At 41.9% G+C, this 19,045-nt stretch overlaps 1 protein-coding gene across 4 annotated transcripts in view; it reads left to right on the top strand.

Annotated features, from left to right (window-relative positions):
* SATB2 (SATB homeobox 2) overlaps positions 1 to 19,045 on the top strand; it is a 165,690-nt gene that overhangs the window by 126,536 nt on the left and 20,109 nt on the right. For all 4 annotated transcript variants that reach the window (XM_074967861.1, XM_074967856.1, XM_074967855.1 and 1 more), the window contains one exon: positions 9,266 to 9,463. In XM_074967861.1, the coding sequence (XP_074823962.1) occupies positions 9,266 to 9,463 (198 nt within the window). The remainder of the gene's footprint in view (positions 1 to 9,265; positions 9,464 to 19,045) is intronic.

Raw genomic sequence — 19,045 nt, 5'->3', positions numbered from 1 at the left:
GTGTGGGACATTCCCTTCCCTCCCCCATCACGCGCTCTGGGACTCTCAGCAAATAACCTTACATTCATTCATTTAAGAACTAGCAATGGGTTTCACTCTGTGTAGCCTAACTCTGCTCTCCTTGAATGACTGTAAGCATTACCATTGATTTCCATGGGAGTAGTGCCACTCACAGTGCTCTGGAAAATCCCTATATTTGCAGGGGGAATAATGTTTGAAAGAGAGAAGAAAGAAAGAGAGAGAGAATATTAAAGGAGAGTCTGATTGCACTCTTCTCCAAGGTTCATTCCTTTGCTGTTCTCCCCAGGTCAGGCTTGCTTTGTAGTGTTGCATAAGCTTCCCCTGTTATTTTCCCTCTTCCCCAACTCTGACCACTGGGATCAGTCCAGTTCACTAGTAAGGCAGTTGCTCTTGTTCTTTCAACCGCAATACCTATGACTGTGAGGTTTTCACAGTGTTAACTGACGGTGAGTATCAGACAAGGATGTTCTGACATTTAAAAAAAAAATCCTTAATGTTGAGAGGACTTGTGGCAGCTTAGAGACTAACCAATTTATTTGAGCATGAGCTTTCGTGAGCTACAGCTCACTTCATCGGATGCATACTGTGGAAATTGCAGAAGACATTATATACACAGACACCATGAAACAATACCTCCTCCCACCCCACTCTCCTGCTGGTAATAGCGTATCTAAAGTGATCATCAAGTTGGGCCATTTCCAGCACAAATCCAGGTTTTCTCACCCTCCGCCCCCCCACAGACAAACTCACTCTCTTGCTGGTAATAGCCCATCCAAAGTGACCACTCTCTTCACAATGTGTATGATAATCAAGGTGGGCCATTTCCTGCAGAAATCCATATCTATTCAGGGGACACCATCGCAGGGCCTAATAACATCAGCCACACTATCAGAGGCTCGTTTACCTGCACATCCACCAATGTGATATATGCCATCATGTGCCAGCAATGCCGCTCTGCCATGTACATTGGTCAAACTGAACAGTCTCTACGTAAAAGAATAAGTGGACACAAATCAGATGTCAAGAATTATAACATTCATAAACCAGTCGGAGAACACTTCAGTCTCTCTGGTCACACAATCAGAGACATGAAGGTCGCTATCTTACAACAAAAAAACTTCAAATCCAGAGTCCAGCGAGAAACTGCTGAATTGGAATTCATTTGCAATAGTGAGCTGTAGCTCACGAAAGCTCATGCTCAAATAAATTGGTTAGTCTCTAAGCTGCCACAAGTACTCCTTTTCTTTTTGCGAATACAGACTAACACGGCTGTTACTCTGAAACCTGTCTTAATGTTGAGCTGCCTCTCACACAGCCAAGAGCCAGCGGGACCCATTTCTTTTGCCCTCTTCCTGGAGAAAGAGTTGGTACCCAATGAAAGTGGCTGCTTTAATTTGGATTATCCACTGGTGGAATGAATTGGCCTCTAATTTAATACCCATCCATCTCTGTTCTTAAATCCCGTTGCAGGTTAGGTTTAGCAGCTAGAGGAGTGAGGGTTTTGGGTTCTTAGGAGAACACAGATTGTGGTGTTTGGAAATCAGGGTCAATGAAAGGCGCAGGGCTTCAAAAAGGGACAGGTGCAAAGACAAGGTGGTGATAGCCTTCTTTAAAGGATTTAACCCCTGTAATGATCTCAGTTCTGAGACCATTAATCTCAGACTTTCTACTTAACAACCATTTATGTTCATTATGTGTATATTTTTATCTAAAGTTTGATCCTTTGCAGTTTAAATACAGGCATTTATGGCCTGATTTTCTGACGTACGAGAGGCCAATACCTGCTTTCACTCACACCTGTATAAATCAGGAGTAACGCAACTGAGCATCTTTGACTTACACAAGTGTAGCTAAGAGCAGAATCAGGCCCAATATGTTTCTATGCTTACACAGTTTTAAAAACATAGCTTGCTAAAAATAGCAGTGTAGCCATGGTCACACCTGAGTATGATCCCATCTGAAACCCAACGTGCGTACTTGGGACAGCTAGCCCGTCCTGCTGCCCGTGCAGTCTGTCTATTCTGCTATTGTTAGCATGCTAGCTCCGTCAAAGGTATCGTGTATATATCTACCTGAGAAGGAAGTTACATCTTCAGCGGCAGTGTAGACATAGCTTACTGTGCTGCAGTTCTCCTCTGAGAAAGGATCACAGATTCCATAAGACCTAGGAACAAAGAGGTTGAGTTAAGGACACGGGGGTGTGGTTAACTCCAGAAACTCCTTGCTTTTATCATTTTCTCTCTCCTCTTCAACTTTATGAGGCTATATTTAGTATGGTAAGGTGTTTCTCATTTAAATAATTATAGATATATTTTGTACCCCTCCACAATCCTATAAGTGAGCATCTAATTAGCTGTTAATGAACATGCACAACAGGTCACATATATCCTACAGTGTAATGCACTGGAAGGATATGTCCGAACTCAGATGTTCATTTGTGTGTGTGTGTGTGTGTGTGTGTGTGTGTGTGTGTATGTATATATCACTGTAGTTCCAGAGAACCTTTATGGTGCTTATGAATCTCAGTGTGTGATGCACACCCATTTGATTCATAGTTTGGTATTATTATTCTTTTACAGTACCATAAGGTCATATGGCAAACATAAAAAGATAAGCCCCTGAGCCAGTGATCTTAAATTCTCTGTGTACCTTTACGGCTGGTCTACACTAAAGCTGTAAGTCGATCTAAGTTACACTACCTCAGTTACTGTAACCTAGATTGACTTACAGCAGTGTCTACACTGTGCTGTGTCGATGGGAGACACTCTCAGAGAGGTGGTGTACAGACATCAACAGGAGAGCGCTCTTCCATCGACTTAGCGGGTCTTCACCAGACCTGCTAAATGGACACTGGTGCGTCAATTGCAGCAGTGCCAATTTAGCTGTAAGTATAGACAAGCCCTTAGACACCAGTGTCTTCTCTACAATCTTCTCTACAATCTGTTTAGACACTTATATGTCCATTACACATAGTTACTGAGTGCCTCACAGACATAATGAATTTATCCTCACAACAACTCCGTGAGGTAGGGAAATATTATCCCAATTTTACAACTGAGGTGCACAGATTAACTGATTTGCCCAAAGTCACACAAAAAATCTCTGGTAAAGCTGGGAACCCAAGTCACAAGAGTTCCAGTCCATTGTCTTAACCACTGACTAGTCTTACTCTCCTACAGGAGATATCCTCAGTGTTGTGCTCTTTTGAACTCTGGGAACCTAAATACACAGAATCTTTCAATGTCCCTTTTATTCAGGAATATAGTACCAGGAACTGCAAAAAACTTCATTTCTATTAATCTAGGAATATGCCAGGATTTGAAGTTACTATATAAAGCCAATGATTTACTGTTTAGTCTGAAATTTTGGAAGAGGAAAAAATACTGATCAGTTTTCGTTAGTAAATTCAAGGTATAAAATTATTAACCTTGAACTGGAACAAAATGCACTGTGTAAAGCTTTTCAGGTTCAGGTGACCTCCTCATCAAGAATTCATTGAAGCCCATGACAGAACTCTCCATTCTAGTTAGTCTTTTATCCATTTCAGCTTTCTTGATTAGGTTATCTCGAATCATTAGGGGTTTATTTATTTTAATAGACACTTATTGGATTCATGGAAAGAGAGTTTGGCGACTAAGGAACAAGAGCTGAATATTATCTGGCTCATTTCGCACTGCGGAAGAGTCCCAGCCAAGTGAAGAGAAGAATGCTTTCTGCGCTTCTGAAAGTTTGGTCCAGGGAATTCATGCGATTCCGTTTAGAAAGTGATATTTCTGTGGCTAATGGCGTAACATTAAAAAAAAAAAATCTTTCAAGACATACATTAAATGTTGCTTTTTTTTTTGTCACATATGTTGACATTTTCTGCACTGATGATGTGGGTGAGGAAATGGCCTTTTACATTTATTTTGAGAGGAATCTTGAATCACTCTCACTAAAAACTCTTCATTTGCCTACTCATACATTCACAGGAATCCCTGGAAAATGTCAGTGTAGAAAATTCTCAAATTATTTATTTTTTTAAACTGAACACCAGGAAGCACAGAATCAGTTTAATTACATGCCTGCAATAAGGCCTGATCAGTGCTGAAAGCATGTCAGTATCCTGTGCATGCATCTATGCTGTGTCTAAATAAGTTACGCTGGGCAGCCGGCTGCCTGTTTCTATTGTGGACATCAATAGACGTACTTCTATGAACATAGCCACTGGCTTCAAGACCAATATGTCTAAGTCTGGACTTTTCACCTAAGCTTTCTTAGCTCTTATATTGACTACAAGTGGGGCTCTGCCTGCATAGAACATTGGGGGTCTTTGTGTGCACCTTCTTAAAGCTTTTTTAAACCTAATCTTATCTGCCTCTGATACCTCTGGCTTCCATTTTGCTTAACCTCCTCCTCCTCCCTCCCCCGTGCTATGTTAAGTATTACAAAAGTAAAAGGGTCAAGCCGCTAAAAAGGGATCAATGATAAGTGACAGCGAATAGGGCTTACATTTGTTGAACCAACTAACCCATCCCTCGAGGGGATTCCGAGTGCACCAAGCCTAAATGCTTTAGTGTAGCAAGCGGGCTGTTCCTTTAACAGCATAAAAACACAGTGGGAAAGGTTGGCCTCCTGCAGTTTTTTTTGTTTTGCTATGGGAAATGTATTTGATTAGGGGAGAGAGAGAGAGAGAAAGAGAGAGAGAGAAAATAGGACATTAGTATGATATTATTTGTTTTATCTAATAAAATGCCTAGAAAATCTTCATCCTTTTTGATTGGAATAACAGCAAAAACAGAGGCCAGCTCTTCTTTACAGTTCCTTTTAACAAGATGCATTTAGAGCTCTGCCCAATTTAAGTTCAGGTTTTGGGGTGAAAGTAAGGAATTTATTAGCAAAATTCCTTGGTAACCACAAGTACTGGGTCTGCCTGAACATAGAGCCAAAATCATCCTTTAATTATGGTGTTTTTCCTCCTCTTATTTTTAATGGAAGACATTGCCCTGTTTAAGAACGTGAGAGGCAGACATTAAAGGCCAGATTCTGCCATCCTTATTCACCTTGACTAGTATCACCCTCCCTTGGTAACACTGTTGAAATCACTGGGTCTGCTTGTATAGTAGAGTACCACTCAACATGTGCATGGGCAGGAGCATCAGGAGCTCGGGGAGGAGACATCTCTGTGAAGAGTATGTAATTTTTCAGTCTCTCAGTAGGTTCGTTTAAGCTGGCTTCACTGGTAAGCACACTGAAAAGTAGCTCAGGCATTCTGGGTGAGTGAGGTAAATGAGGACGGGGTAGAATCTCCCTTTTGGTTTCTCTAATTTTTTGTTCCCCACTCCTCTTTCCCAATAAATCAAACTGCAGATGAAAATCAGCATGAACTGCCGTACCTCTGTGAACGCCTGAATCAGCATTTCTTAAATGAAAATAATTCTCCTGGAAAGCGCCATGTAACATACACAGAACTACACAACCACCACAAAACCACCCCCAAAACAACAACAACAAAACCCACCAAACACCCAATCTGAGATTTTTAACAGAAAGAGGAGATTTGTTTATTAATAATTCATGAGTTCTCATTGAACATGCACGAAGAAACGGTGCTATTCAATAGAGAATACTGTCATCTGTCACTGTTTTATTTGACATTTACACTTTTTTTTTCTTTTTGCCTGGTACTGCAAAACTTCCTTGGATGGCACGCTAAGATTGTTTAAATGAAAAAAATCCAAAACCCCAGTGCAGACTCCTCATCTTTACCTAGAGAGGGTTTACTTGCAATTATAAAGGGGTGAATGTGTATGTTTGTGTGGTAATGGCTTAGTGTTTTCTGACATATTAGCCATGCTGCTACCTAATAACAGATCCTGTAGATGGATAGATAATCCCAAATAGATAGGCGAGTGAATGAATGCTTGAATAAATAGAGGGATAGAAAAAGAGCATGTGAAAGAATAGTTTTGGTGTAGATAAGTGTACAAGTGCAATAGAGGGTGAAGGGGAGGGGGAAACAAATAATGACTGTTGTGAAGAAAGCTGACACAAAAAAATTGCCATTGCTGATGCAAAATAAATATTTATAAATGGCATCAGAGGGAAATCCAGTAGTATAAAACATGAGCGTAAACAGGGCATTTAGCACAATGACAATTCAGAGGTAGGAGCACCTTGCAATTTCTTGCTAATATTAGGCTCATGAAAATCTTTCTGCACTGTGGGTTAGTTATTATTTATAAAAATCACAGAACCAGCTGATACATTCATAAGCTAATTATTGTAGCAGCTGGGTACACATGGTGCAATATGTCTGAGCCTGTGAAGTATCACAGATTTCTTGGGGCCTGCTGTGGGGGGGGGCGGGGGGTGCTGTTGAAGGCTAGATCCCTTAATCTGATCAGCCAAGCAAATACTTTGTAGGGAAACTGGATTAATATTCCTCTAAATACCATGAATGTGCTTTACCTTCAGAACTGGGCTCCCTTAAACACACCATTAGCGTATCTCCATTGGGGAATTGAGAAGTTCTCAGGTGTCCTAAGGACAGGGTCTTTGCCTGGTGCCTCCCTTTGCCAGAAATTAATTTGGTTTGCTCATGTCTGCACACATGGTCACACTGCAGTCTAATCCTCTCCCTAATAGCTCCAAGGTCAGGACCTCGCATGTTGCTGGACAAATTGAGCCCTATACTCCTTAAAGACTAATGGCAGAGAGCACGCAGTCCATAATGAGGCCTGTAGTGTTGTTCTAAGTGATTGTAATGAGCGCAGATTATAACGGTGCCTATAAATCAAAATGCAGCAATGAGTGTTGTGCTAGACATTCCAAGTTTCATCCGTGGCGATGGTACCACTCAGCTGTCACCTGTCTCATTTCAAATTAGGGCTTCCCACAATGCAACTCCTGCCTCCATCAGAACAGCAGGTGTTCTCATCCTTAAGGTCTGTATCTCTCAGAACTCTGTCTTTTAACAGATGTAGGTTTTTGTTTTTATTTTCTGTTTAATGATTGGTCTTCATGCTACAGCATCCCTCGGGAGATGTTAAACATACCTGCTTGAAACATTTGAAAGAGTCCAGTTGGAGACTTATTCAGATCAGTAAAAAGGATGGAGAAATAGGAGCTTATTTTTTCCACAGATGGTTTATTTTCCATTTCAAAAATTGTTTTCTTTGTACAAAGGAACCCCTGAGAAAATACTTTGGGTCTGGAAGATTTTTTTTCTTTCTTTTTTAAGATACAAAGTTTTGGGTGTTATTTTGGATGGAGGAGAACTGTATTAGAAATTCAGCCATCACCTGACTCTGAGCTTAGCTAAATACCAAGTAAAATATTTAAAAAATATCTATATATTTTCCAAGCAAATGATTAGATATATTGTTTTCATCCCGCCCCCCCAACCCCCAGTTTATTGCAAGAAAAGATCAGGTCTGCACAAATGTGGCCTCTCACTTGTAAAAACAAGGCAGTGTTGTGTTACAGATTAGTTTATAAATCCCCAGTGGCTTCACAGTTCAGTGCCTACAGCTGCTGCAGATGGGCCTGGGTTTTTGTCTCTTCGCTGTGCTGCAGCCGGCAGTTGAAGGAGAAAATGGAATGATCAGGTTATTAACATGTAGGCCGTGAGGAAGAGGCTGCACAATGAGAACAGCTGGTGTTGCTGTCTTGGCTGATGCAGCGGAGATAATCAAATCTTCCTTTTTGGGGCGGGGGGGTGGGGGGGTGAAGGCAGAAGACACAGTGGAGAGTTAGACAAACAACACTTACGATATTATATGGGGGTTTTACAATGCACATTAGGAGTCATCACTGGCTTACAAGTTGTTATATAAAAATCTTTCCTTTTTTAGGAAGGACTGTATGGGCCTTTAATGAACCAGCCTATTAAGTTTTCTTTGGTTACAGCTTGGAAATATGCAACCTGGGCTACTTCCTGTTCTCTGCATTTAACATCGATCTAGCTGTCTATCTTTTAGGTATTTTAAGGTGCCTGTCAAAATGGTGTCTAAATGCCGAGTTGTAGCTTGGAAATGATTAGGTTATAAAGCGACTAGGTAAAATATTTTGACAAGAGTCAGTAAGCCGCGTTGACAGCATCCTTGGCATTATTTTCATATACTCCATCATTTGCATTGCGTCTTCTCTTGCACAGGCACAAGAAAGAAATCATATCCTCAGTGCTAAGTAGGATACATCTGCCTGCAGGTGTGAACTGAGCCAACTTTCAGATACTTGCAGGTGTAGTTATAGTTAACCTGCTCAGGGCCCAAGGTCACAGACAGCCACGCTCAGTGCACACACGGGGCCAGGTGTGTGAATGCCATTAATAAGTCTTGTTGTTTTGCCCTGCAGTATTCTTTATGGTTTACAGTCAGCTCCTTTCTTGGAGTGCACACTTTTCACTCTCTGGGAACCTTTGTTTCTTGGCCCTTATGGAGAAGCCCTATAGTATTAAAGAGAGTGCTAGCTTTTCTATAGAATTTCAAGCTAACCTATAGAAGTATATAGCAGGGATATCATTATCCAGTATTACACTATATGGGTTGGTTTAGAAATCTCTTCAGCAGATATCATTGTCCATAGATTTTTAGAGTAAGTCCTACAGAGCCCTATTTGTCTCATTCTCATTAAATTTGATAGGATTTTTCCATAAGGCTTAATCTTCCTTTATAAAACGGGCACTTGATTATTTACACCTGGTCAAGTTTTATTTTGGGATCTAAACTGGAGGAGCGGATATTATGTAGCAAGAGCTAATCAAAGAGTTTTTACTTGTTGGTATTTTTTATCAAAAGTTTTCATTTAGTGTGTGGGGACAGGACTTCTGAGTTGGTCACTAGCAGATGTCAGGGGCCACAACCACCCTCCCCTTGCTGTATTGTTAAGTATTGCAATAAATCAGTGGTTCTCAACCTTTTCCAGACCACGACATCACTCCCCTTGCTGTGTATTGCTAAGTGATGACTAAAGCTTATGCTCAAATAAGTTGGTTAGTCTCTAATGTGCCACAAGTCCTCCTTTTCTTTTTGCAGATACAGACTAACACGGCTGCTACTCTGAAACCATTGATTTATGGCAACCCTGGTTTGCAACAGTTAAACCCAGTTAAATCTGTGGAAATCAGAGGGGCTTCCATGACAGATCAAGGCAACAGAACTTGAGACAGTGTATCAGCAAAGCCTTCAAGATAGCTGAAGTTCATTTCACATCTGCTTCATCAGTGCTCGGCAAGTTAACTACTCTAACCCTTTTGGTGCAGGGATGGCTGTGTGAGCTGCTCCGCTGGAAAGAGAACCCAAGCCCAGAAAACCGCACCCTCTGGGAAAACCTCTGCACCATCCGCCGCTTCCTGAACCTTCCCCAGCATGAGAGGGATGTGATCTATGAGGAAGAGTCCAGGCATCACCACAGCGAGCGCATGCAGCACGTTGTCCAGCTTACTCCTGAGCCTGTGCAGGTCAGAACACTAACCTCCCATTCAATGGTTCTTTGTGTTGCAGCAGCTGCCCGAGGTAGAAAAGAGCAACTGGTTCCAGCTTCTGTGGGGCTTGCTGGTTCTGTGTGTGTGTGTGTGTGTGTATGTTAGGTTACCAAAGAAGAGGTCAAAACAAACTACTTACACTGGCAATAAGTGAGGGTAAGACTCAATAGGAAGAAGAGCTGGTGGTATTTTGGGGCCTACCTAATCTAAATTTTTGTGATTTAGTATTATGGCTCTGAGTAATAATCCAAAGTATGTTCCTTGAAAACAAATTTCTCGTAGAGTGTGTGTGTGTAGCTGGAAAGTGGACTGGGAACCTGAGTAGATGCGCTCAACGCACAAAGTTCTCACAGCTTCTGACAGGGATTCTCAAACTATGCTCCACTATCCAAAAATGCTTGTAGCATCCGTCATTAGAAAGAGACCGCTAATACCACAGAAGATATGGGTATCCTCTTGGGAGGAGAGGTGGTCCATGAGTGGGTATGTCCCGTGGGAAGTGGTCTAAAAAGTAAAACATTTGGAGAAGCTGTGCTTTGGAAATATCAGCTACATGTGTGTTCGCTGAGCAGGGTGAACATTTCCTTGAAAGCAGAACTTCATTTCAGAACCCTCCACAGTGATATCTGCATGTTTGTAGGCTCCATTCTTGACTCATGCCCTAGATTTTGGTTCTTTGCAACTTTATATTAGCCTTGTCTTAGTTGTTCTTAGTGAAATGAGAAGATGTTCTACTGGTAAATAGACATACACATGCACAGAAAAAGAAGGGGCCTGAGTGAAATACTACCAGACTTTCATTTCTGAGGTCCTTGCTTCAAAACATAAATGAAAATGAGTAGTAGATATTTATACACATCACAGAACCAAGAGTCATCTGGCTGTCAAGAGAGGCTCAGAACTGAGACAGCAACATGTAGCAGATCAGGACTAATGTGAAATGAGAACTGGAAAGAATTGTAGAGTACTTTCCCAGCCTACAATCCTCATGTGCACCATTACCACAGGTAAATTCAAACCAGTGCTTTACTGTCCTATGGTATGAGTCAACACTGGGGGCGGGAGGTATTATTATTTGTACTGCAGTAGTGTCCAAAGCTCAGCAGGGACCATTGTACTAGGTGCAGCTTTATTAAAATTAAAAAAAAAAACAGGAAAAATAACACTCCCCCCCCGACTCCAGAGATCTTAAATCTGATATAAGATATGAGGCTAACTGAGGCTAAAATGCTAGGAGGGAATGTTGGTTGTTGGTGGAGGGAGAAACAGTAGAAAGAATCATAGAGGCTACCTATGTACACAGCTTGATGACTCCAAGTCATGTTGAAAGCTTTTTTTTTTTTTAAAGAATAATGGTCATTTCTCCACATCGCCTCTTGATCTAGCCTTCATTCTTTTGGGGGTCAAAGCAGAAGTAAGTCTTGAGGAGGTCATCAAAAGAAGAGAGGCCTTACAGATTAGTTTGGAGTCAGCTTTTCATGCATAAGGTATTGCGCAGAAGGAATTGGAGAGATTTGGGGGGTAGTGGACAATGGCCATTCAAGGCTAGTATTATTGGAGAAGTAGGATAGAAGGGATGACAAGAAGCAGTTAGGTGGTGGGGAGGGGGGGGGTCATATTTGCCAAAAACCCTGAAGCTGATGAGAAGAAGCTTAGACTTGATGCAAGGAGATCCTGCCTTTCAGCTTCATGGTTTCTACTTTCAGCTTTACCCTCTGTTCTGTTACTGGATTCTCTGTTCTTTTCTAGAACTGCTTTGTTCATCACTCTAATCCCCTGCCTCTCCACTCAATCCGCGTTCTCTACTTCCGTTCCTGTGCTTTTGAGCACCTCTGCAGGCAGTTCTGAGACTGTTCCCCACTCTAAGTTCATTCTCTCTTCTTTGAATTCTGCCCCTTTTCTTTCCAAACAACTTCACTTCTCCCTGGTCATTTTTTGCCCTATCCAGCTGCATATAGCTTTTCAACTTTTGACTTTCTCCTTAAAACCTATACCCAGCCTCCATCTTTCTCTCTTCAAGTTCTCCAATCTCACATCAGCACAAAGTACCCTAAATGCCCAGCATCAGAGGGCCAGGGTTCATTGGCACCCCATTCCTCTCAGATTGTAAACGATCTGAGGCACTGAACTGTCGTCTTACATATTTGTAAAGGACCAAGTTCACTTCTGGCACTGGATAAATAACAATACTCAGCAAAGCTAGATGAATTTGTATGTAGCGGAGTATTCTCTCTCAAAAAAACAACAGTTGTGCCGGAAGGCTACCAACTTTGTGTAGCACTTAACTGTGTTAGACACACAAAGGAAACTGTTATAAGTGGAAAAACCCAGCCCTGGAGCTAACACCAGTTTTAAGGACCTGAAAGGGATAGTTCAAGATAATTTTTCCCTGAGTTGGCTCTAGCTTTAACCAGTGACCTTGATAATTTGGCCTACTTTCAAAACTCTTCTTCACATCACTTTTTTTGCATAGTGCACGGTGTCTCATCTGAGTGACATGTTACGCTGCATTGCAATACGATGCATTTGTATTTGTCAGCAAGTTACAAAGCCATAGATTAATTATTTATTAAGCAAAATATGAAAAATGAAGAAAAATAAATGGAACCAGCTGGCAACTGCATATAGCAAAACTCTGGAGACTCTGGGATATGGTTGATACATTAGGTTTGTGTTTTGGGGGTGCTGCATTTTAAAGGACTTTGTCTGCCCATCCAAAATTCCCAGTTGGTTTTTGAATGGTGTGCTACCAGTACAAGACACAGACCTCCACCTGTCCCCTAGTGTCAAAAGAAACTCTGGACAGAATGATTTTTTGGTTTATTTTAAATCATACTTTCAGTCTCTGCTACTGAAGTTATTTTCAACAGCAAGGTTTGATTTTGGCTTTGCTGTGTGGGTCGTTCATAGGCAATTAGCTTTGAAGAATCAATGACTGCTAGTATCAGAGATGTAAAGCTGAGGTCCTCACACTTGCAGTCATTGAAAATTCTGTGACACTTTACATAAGGGTAGGGGTCTCAGGCCCAGGAATCCTGGCCAGACTCCAGCTGGAGTAATTCCATTCTGCCTATCTAAAATTCCCTCTCTATTGTCAGTCGGAAAAACTAGTCTTACTTCCTCCTAGAAGAAGTTTCTGCTGCAGAATGCCTGCCACATTTCAATTCTGAGCTCGCTGCATTTTAGCAGTGGGTGAAACAATCCTATAACTACTGCTACAGAAGTACTCTGCTTTGCTGGTCTTTGGGGTGAAAGGTGCTATGTAAATGTATGTTGTTACCACTCAGCCTTGACGCCAAGGTGATGGTCGTTAAAGGCCAGAAGAAGTGACAGCGTTGTAAATGTAAGACATGCAAACCGATAAAAACCTTAAGTAATTACAAGGCTCCCCAAGGAAGGCGGTGGATAGTCATTCTTGCATCTCTAGTTTGTTTCATTTTTCTTCCGTCTTCCTTTTTTTTTAAAAAAGGTTTTGCTGTGTGGCAGTCATTCATGTTCAAGAATTGAGATATGGTGCAATTGTTCTAGCAATGGCATTGCCACATGGCAATCGGAGTTTGAGATTGGGCTTGGTCCCTTGCTTCCCAAGCTGAGAGCCAAACTAAAAGGAGCCTGAGGAAGAAATGCCTCATGTCATTGGCCAGCATTTCCCTTCTACCCAGTAATAGGGTCTTCATGCCTTCTGGCTTCCAGCAGATCCCCCAGCATCTGTGACTTCTGGATTGATCCCTCTGCTGCTTTCTTGGGGTAGCAGGGAAAGGGCAAACTATACCCCCTCTGATTAAATAGGGTGAAGTTCCTCTTCATGGAGTTTGTGCCCCTATGCAGTGCAACCCCGGCGGGGGACAGAAATCAGGGCAGAAGTCAATAAATAGAGAAAAATTTTTGAAAAAGCAACCCTTTAAATTCAGTTACTTGGCTACTTGGAGTAAATTGGACACCATGAAGGTTCCTTTGCACTGGGTTCCGTCTCATTTACATGTTGAGTTCATAATTTTGAAACTCCTCTACAGTTCAGGGATTGAATGCCAGTGATCACTGGTGGTTGATTTCTGCTCTGCAGTATCAATTTAAATCCAATGGATTGTGTTACTCCAGCTCTACAGCAGAGTAACTGAGAGGAGAATTTGGCTCTTGATAGTTTAAAAGGATTATTGCCACAGTTAGATGCATTAGCTCCTTTGGGGGTGGCTGCAGCAGTCCCTGACCATCACGGAGACAGTTGACATTTCTATTCTGCATGCTATTAGTGTGTAACTTTGTTTTATTCCTCCTTTTCTCTCTTCCATTGGATTCTCCCTGACACCTACATATTAAGGCATTTAATGGAGTGCTTTCCTATTCCTTGAGTGAACTGTTCAAGGGTGAAATTTACTGCAGAAGAAATTTTCACTAACACGCTTGATGTAGAAGGAAGCATTTTTACACCAAAGAGCCAATAAACCCTAGGCCCTATGGAGCCTTGCGGTATGGCTGCATTCTTTGGCAGCATGGAGTTCATTTGGGGGCTAAGGAAAAGGCCAGGAAGACTATAACCACATAGATCTACTGGATAAATTACATGCATAGTGACCATTTTTGTGACTGGTCACTGCAATTATCAGGGCCATGTAGTGGCTGCCTAGGTGTTCTGCTTGCCATGCCTCTGGGTTGAGGGGGATTATTCCTCCAGCCCCATCTTTCACTTAGATCCCATAAGCCTTTGAAACCATGGGTCCTAGGCTAATCTCTGCCCTATAGAAGCACACACAGCTACCCTTCCATAACATTCAAGCTAACAAGTGACTAGAGAAGCTTGCCCATGCTGAAATTTGGGGGTTCACTACTGGGACACAGTAATTCACACTTCTCTCCTTTCTGCCCTCCCCCAAGGTGACCATTCCAGAGAGCAACCGTCTTGCCTGGTGCTTTAATATAGGGCTAATTCACTGTTAATTGCTGGGGCAGAGAAACCTGACTCAGTTGGGAGAATGATGAATCAAGCTGTTGTCTCTAGGGTGTCAGGATGGATAAGCTAGTTCTCTAGAGTAATGAGCCACTGCTGCAGCAAAGCACCTGCTATTCAAAGAGCAAGGCAACCTTGCATTTCATTTTTTGTATAAGCTGTCAGACAGATCTGCTCAAGCTCATAGATACATATTGATTTAAGTGTAGTCAAACATTGACTTTAAAGAAGAAACAGGAGTGTATGTCACATGCTTCCTGATACACTGCTACTTTTGTCAAATTATTTTGTCTAAGGATATCTTTTTTCTTCTCCAGGAGCTTTGATTTAGACAAATCTGGCAATTTATAACATTTCAGATCATACATCTTGTGGGAATGTTAGTAAATAAAACAAGGTATAGTGGAAAGCTGTCCTTCAGGAAGGTCTTTTTGTATTGGTCTGTTGTTTGGAGCACTGAAAACAACACCGTGTCTTTTTAAAGACCCAGGAAAAATGCGTCACAAAAATAACGGAGATCATTTTACCATTTTGTGGGAGATGCCACAGGACAAATGCTTTAGAAATTACAATTGAATATAAAACATCAGAACATCAGTCACCTGTAAAAATGGGTCAAGGCAGGGGAGGTGGCAATCCATGAAACCCTAATCTCGGATTCTCTTTATAGAAGTAATAAAGAAGGGAATGAGCGCCACAATAATGCAACCTTATGAAATAACGGATTTTAAATGGCACTAACACTAGAATGCACAGGTCAGTCAATACATACGATATGCAGATTAGAAGAAAAAGAGGTAACCCGATGTAAAATTCCTCCATTTAAAAAATAATACTAATTAGTAACTCTTAGCCAACAGTAGGTAGAAGGAAAACCATGGCAAAATTGTTCCTTCAAGGAAAAGAGCATGCAGAGTATGCTGCACAGTGATCTGCATGCTCATTTTGTCCACAGATGGATCTGGGAAGGGCAGCAGTCTTCACATACTTGACAACTTAGACAAAAGCCACTTTCCCATTCCAAACTATCTTTTTGTGCGACTTGTGCTTATGAATTTCCCCAGACATTTTGTGTCGCACTCCAGTTCTACTCCACTCTTCTGCATGATTATACCCTCTTGTTCCCGTGTTCGCTTCAGTCTCTTGCTACATCATAGCTCCCCAAAACATACCAGAAAAGTCACCCTCTAGTCCCTGTCAGTCCTTGCTCAAAATGGGAATGAGGCCTGACAGATAAAACCGGGTCTACAAGCCTGGGTGTACTTAAGCAGGTTGTACTGTATCTGCAGTGTAGCTGTATTTGAACCAGTCTCAGAAAGCTTAGAACCTTCATTTGAGCTGGCACATTTATGTTGAGTACTTGGTGTATTTATGTGCTGTTTGACCTTGAACTATGGGGAAAAATATGTGTCAAATCTTACTCTGTTTCCAACAGATTATCTAACCACTGAATGTTACCTGGAGTTGTGTGCGTGTGTGTATGTGTGTGTGCATGCGCTGTCTTCCATTTCTGTATCACCTTTCAACCTAAAAAATTTTAAAATACTTTGAAAAATGCCTAACTATATGGTAAATAAAGACAAGTTTGTATCACTGCGGTGTAAAAATGATACAGTTAAAACAGAAAAAGTCAGCCCATTAGCATTTGCAAATGCTAATATATCTTAATAGGTTTGTTTCTCCCCTGGCAGTTGGGGAGGAATAGGGTTTTCTCCATCCTGTAGCATCCCCCATGTGTGTCCCCATCCACTACTGAGTCCTTCTTTGTTCCTACTGCCCCAGCGTGTGTGGTGTCTTTGAGAAATTGGTTCATTTCTTCCTCCTGGCATGAAACCAAATCCTCCATCAAAGTGAATACGGAACAAAATAACTGCAGCTTTCCCCATATCGGCAACACCCAGCTTCTTTAGAAGAGCTGCTGCTGCAGTGGGAGAGTGGAACATTGCACCATCGTCTTGGCTTCTTTCCATTCTGTCTAAGTGCCATGTTGTGGGGAGAGGGAGTTGGCCATGTATCCCCCAGACTGTACCCTCTGTGTACAGTAACTCCCTTGGGATCCATCTCAGCAGCATGGAAGTTTCAAAAATATTCTGGCAGAAAGCCAGTGAGGTTTGGACTCAAGTTTTCCAGAGACTGGCCGCTGCCCGTTCTGCACAATGGCCCCTTGTGGCAGGAGGCCAGCAGTGCAGCAAAAATCCTTGGTCCTGCAACACCCAAATTTATGTTTTTGGCCACCTGGGCATGTAAAACTGTTTGCCCTGAAAACGGGGTAACTGCTTTAGACGTTTTGGCCTTGTGGATGTGGAAAGCGACACGTGTGTGTGTGTGTGTCAGCTTGGAGTCCTCAAAGCGGTACTGTTGTTCTTATGCAGCTCTGTTACTCAACTCTACAGGAATTACAGCCTCCCTACTTGGAAAAGAATTGTGGCTGTGCACTGTGGTTTTACATCCTAATGAATGTTTGACCACTTCACCTTTTGATGAGCACCATTAGAATATTTTTCTGACAGTCTACAGTAGCTCAGAAACATTGCCCCAGTGAGGCTTGCATGCATTTTGACAAAGCCAACAAGCAACACATAACAGACAATGAGCCCCTTATATTAGACTCTGAGGTATCCGATAGAATTTCCTATGATTGATAGTTATTACAATTGCAGTGGAAAGCCACTGAGTTTTTACTGTTCTAGCCAAACCTACCTACTGTGCCTTCTCAGCTGTTTCTGTTTAGTGTGGATATCTAATGTGGCTGAAAAGTGCTGCTGATTTTTATTAAGTTGAAGTCTGCAGCTCCCCTTATAATGATAGTAAAAGCACACTTGCAATTAAAGGGAAACTGCCTTAGTTCTGAAATTAATTTATTTTATTTAACCCTAGAAAGGAGAGAGCAACAAGGCTGGATAGTTTTGTCATTTCTGAGGTTGCAAGTTCAGTCTCTTCAAAGTGATCTCTCTAGAAGCAGTACTCACTTAGTCATATGACCATGTACCTTTAGATTTCTGATTGATCGACTTAAATTGTAAAGCTGGCTCTATGACAGCTGGTGGACTGGGAGTTTTCAGTCAGTTGCACATCAGTGTAGGAGAACTGGTGCCGGAGTAGGTGAATTGAGGTGGCACTTGTAAGCAGGGGAAGAAGCTGGGAGGTCAATATTAGCATTTTATATCACCTGGTCTTCATGGTTATGCTGCTAAACAATATACAGGATACAAGCATAATAAGCACCATTAAAATCTGTTTGTAGCTTAATTTAATACTCAGAGAGACAAGAGATTGATTGGTCCGAATGGCATGTTCCCTGAAAACTGCTCTGCTCAGTTCATGTCTGTGCTACACTGCACCATCTCAGACGTAGCTCCCCCCCCATGCAACTTGGCCAATATGCTTCCACCTGAACTACCTTTAACCTGCTGTTTCCTAGTCCCAGGGCGCCCATAAACTCAGATGGTCACTTTATTCTGAATGATGCAGTAGTTGGAGGATGTGTGAACATGGCCACAAGCGTGACCATTAAGTTCACTCTTAACTTGTGAACTTACAAAGCAGGACAAGACACAGGTGTGAGGGTGAAGAGCTGTTGGACCTGCTGCCCCACTTAAACTCCTAAAATTCTAGTAGTAGTTTAAAAAAATCTCTCTTTTTCATTTCATATTAGTGTTCCCTAAGTGGTCTTTCTTACCCTCTCCCAGAAGTTATAAAATACCTGGCTTTACAGCCAGGCAGATCTGTGTGGTGGACACTTCTAGGACACTGGCCTTATTAACCTGAGCTTTCAAGTGGGGACCCCTCTTGAGAGTAAGGCCTCCTTTGCCAATCCCAGTGCAGCTGGCCTCTTCTGCAATGTAAAGATATGCAAATTAGTATGGGCAGGGAAATTATAGACATTAGGGAAGAGAAAAAAAGGACACCCATCACATTTCCTGTTATGAAACAGATTCCATTTGATTGAGGCAGGTCCATATTGAACTTCATCAGCCAGCTGCTGGTTAGCAGAATTTCTGAAGTGTGGTCTGATGTCTGGCTGCCCTGCCCTCTGGTAACAACTGCAGCTTTGCCCCAGCCTCTTCTTCTTGCAGCCACAGAAACCTCACTCTTGTTTGAGTATCTGTCTAAGGTATCCAGTATCTGAGCATCTCACAGTATTAATCCTCACAGCACCCCTGTGACATAGGGAAGTGCTATTATCCCAGTTTTGCAGATGGGGAACTGAGGCATGGAGAGATGGTCAAGATCACATAGGAAGTCTGTGATGCAGCAGGGAATTAAACCTAGGTTTCCAGAGCCCCAGGCCGGTGCTCTAACACTGGGCCATTCTTCCTCTCCATTGATTAAGGCTCCTACTTCCTTCATAGTGGCTCATACACAAATATGCACACATCGCAGGGGGAGACTTTTTGCTGATGTATACAATATGTTTGTATAGCTTGTTTTTGTATATGTACATATCAAAACTGGAACTGTTTTTTGTACATACACAATTCTTACACAGAATATGTAGACGTACAGTAGCACATATTTTTTTTCTTACATTCATCTACATTTACAGTATTTCAAAGAATAGTCCAAAATATCTTAGCACAAACGGGAGAGTGAAGCTGCCTGCTAGATCCCTA

This window comes from Natator depressus, chromosome 11 (genome assembly GCF_965152275.1).
Source record: "Natator depressus isolate rNatDep1 chromosome 11, rNatDep2.hap1, whole genome shotgun sequence".
Taxonomy (NCBI): Eukaryota; Metazoa; Chordata; order Testudines; family Cheloniidae; genus Natator; species Natator depressus.
This window is presented reverse-complemented; position numbering and strand designations above follow the sequence as displayed.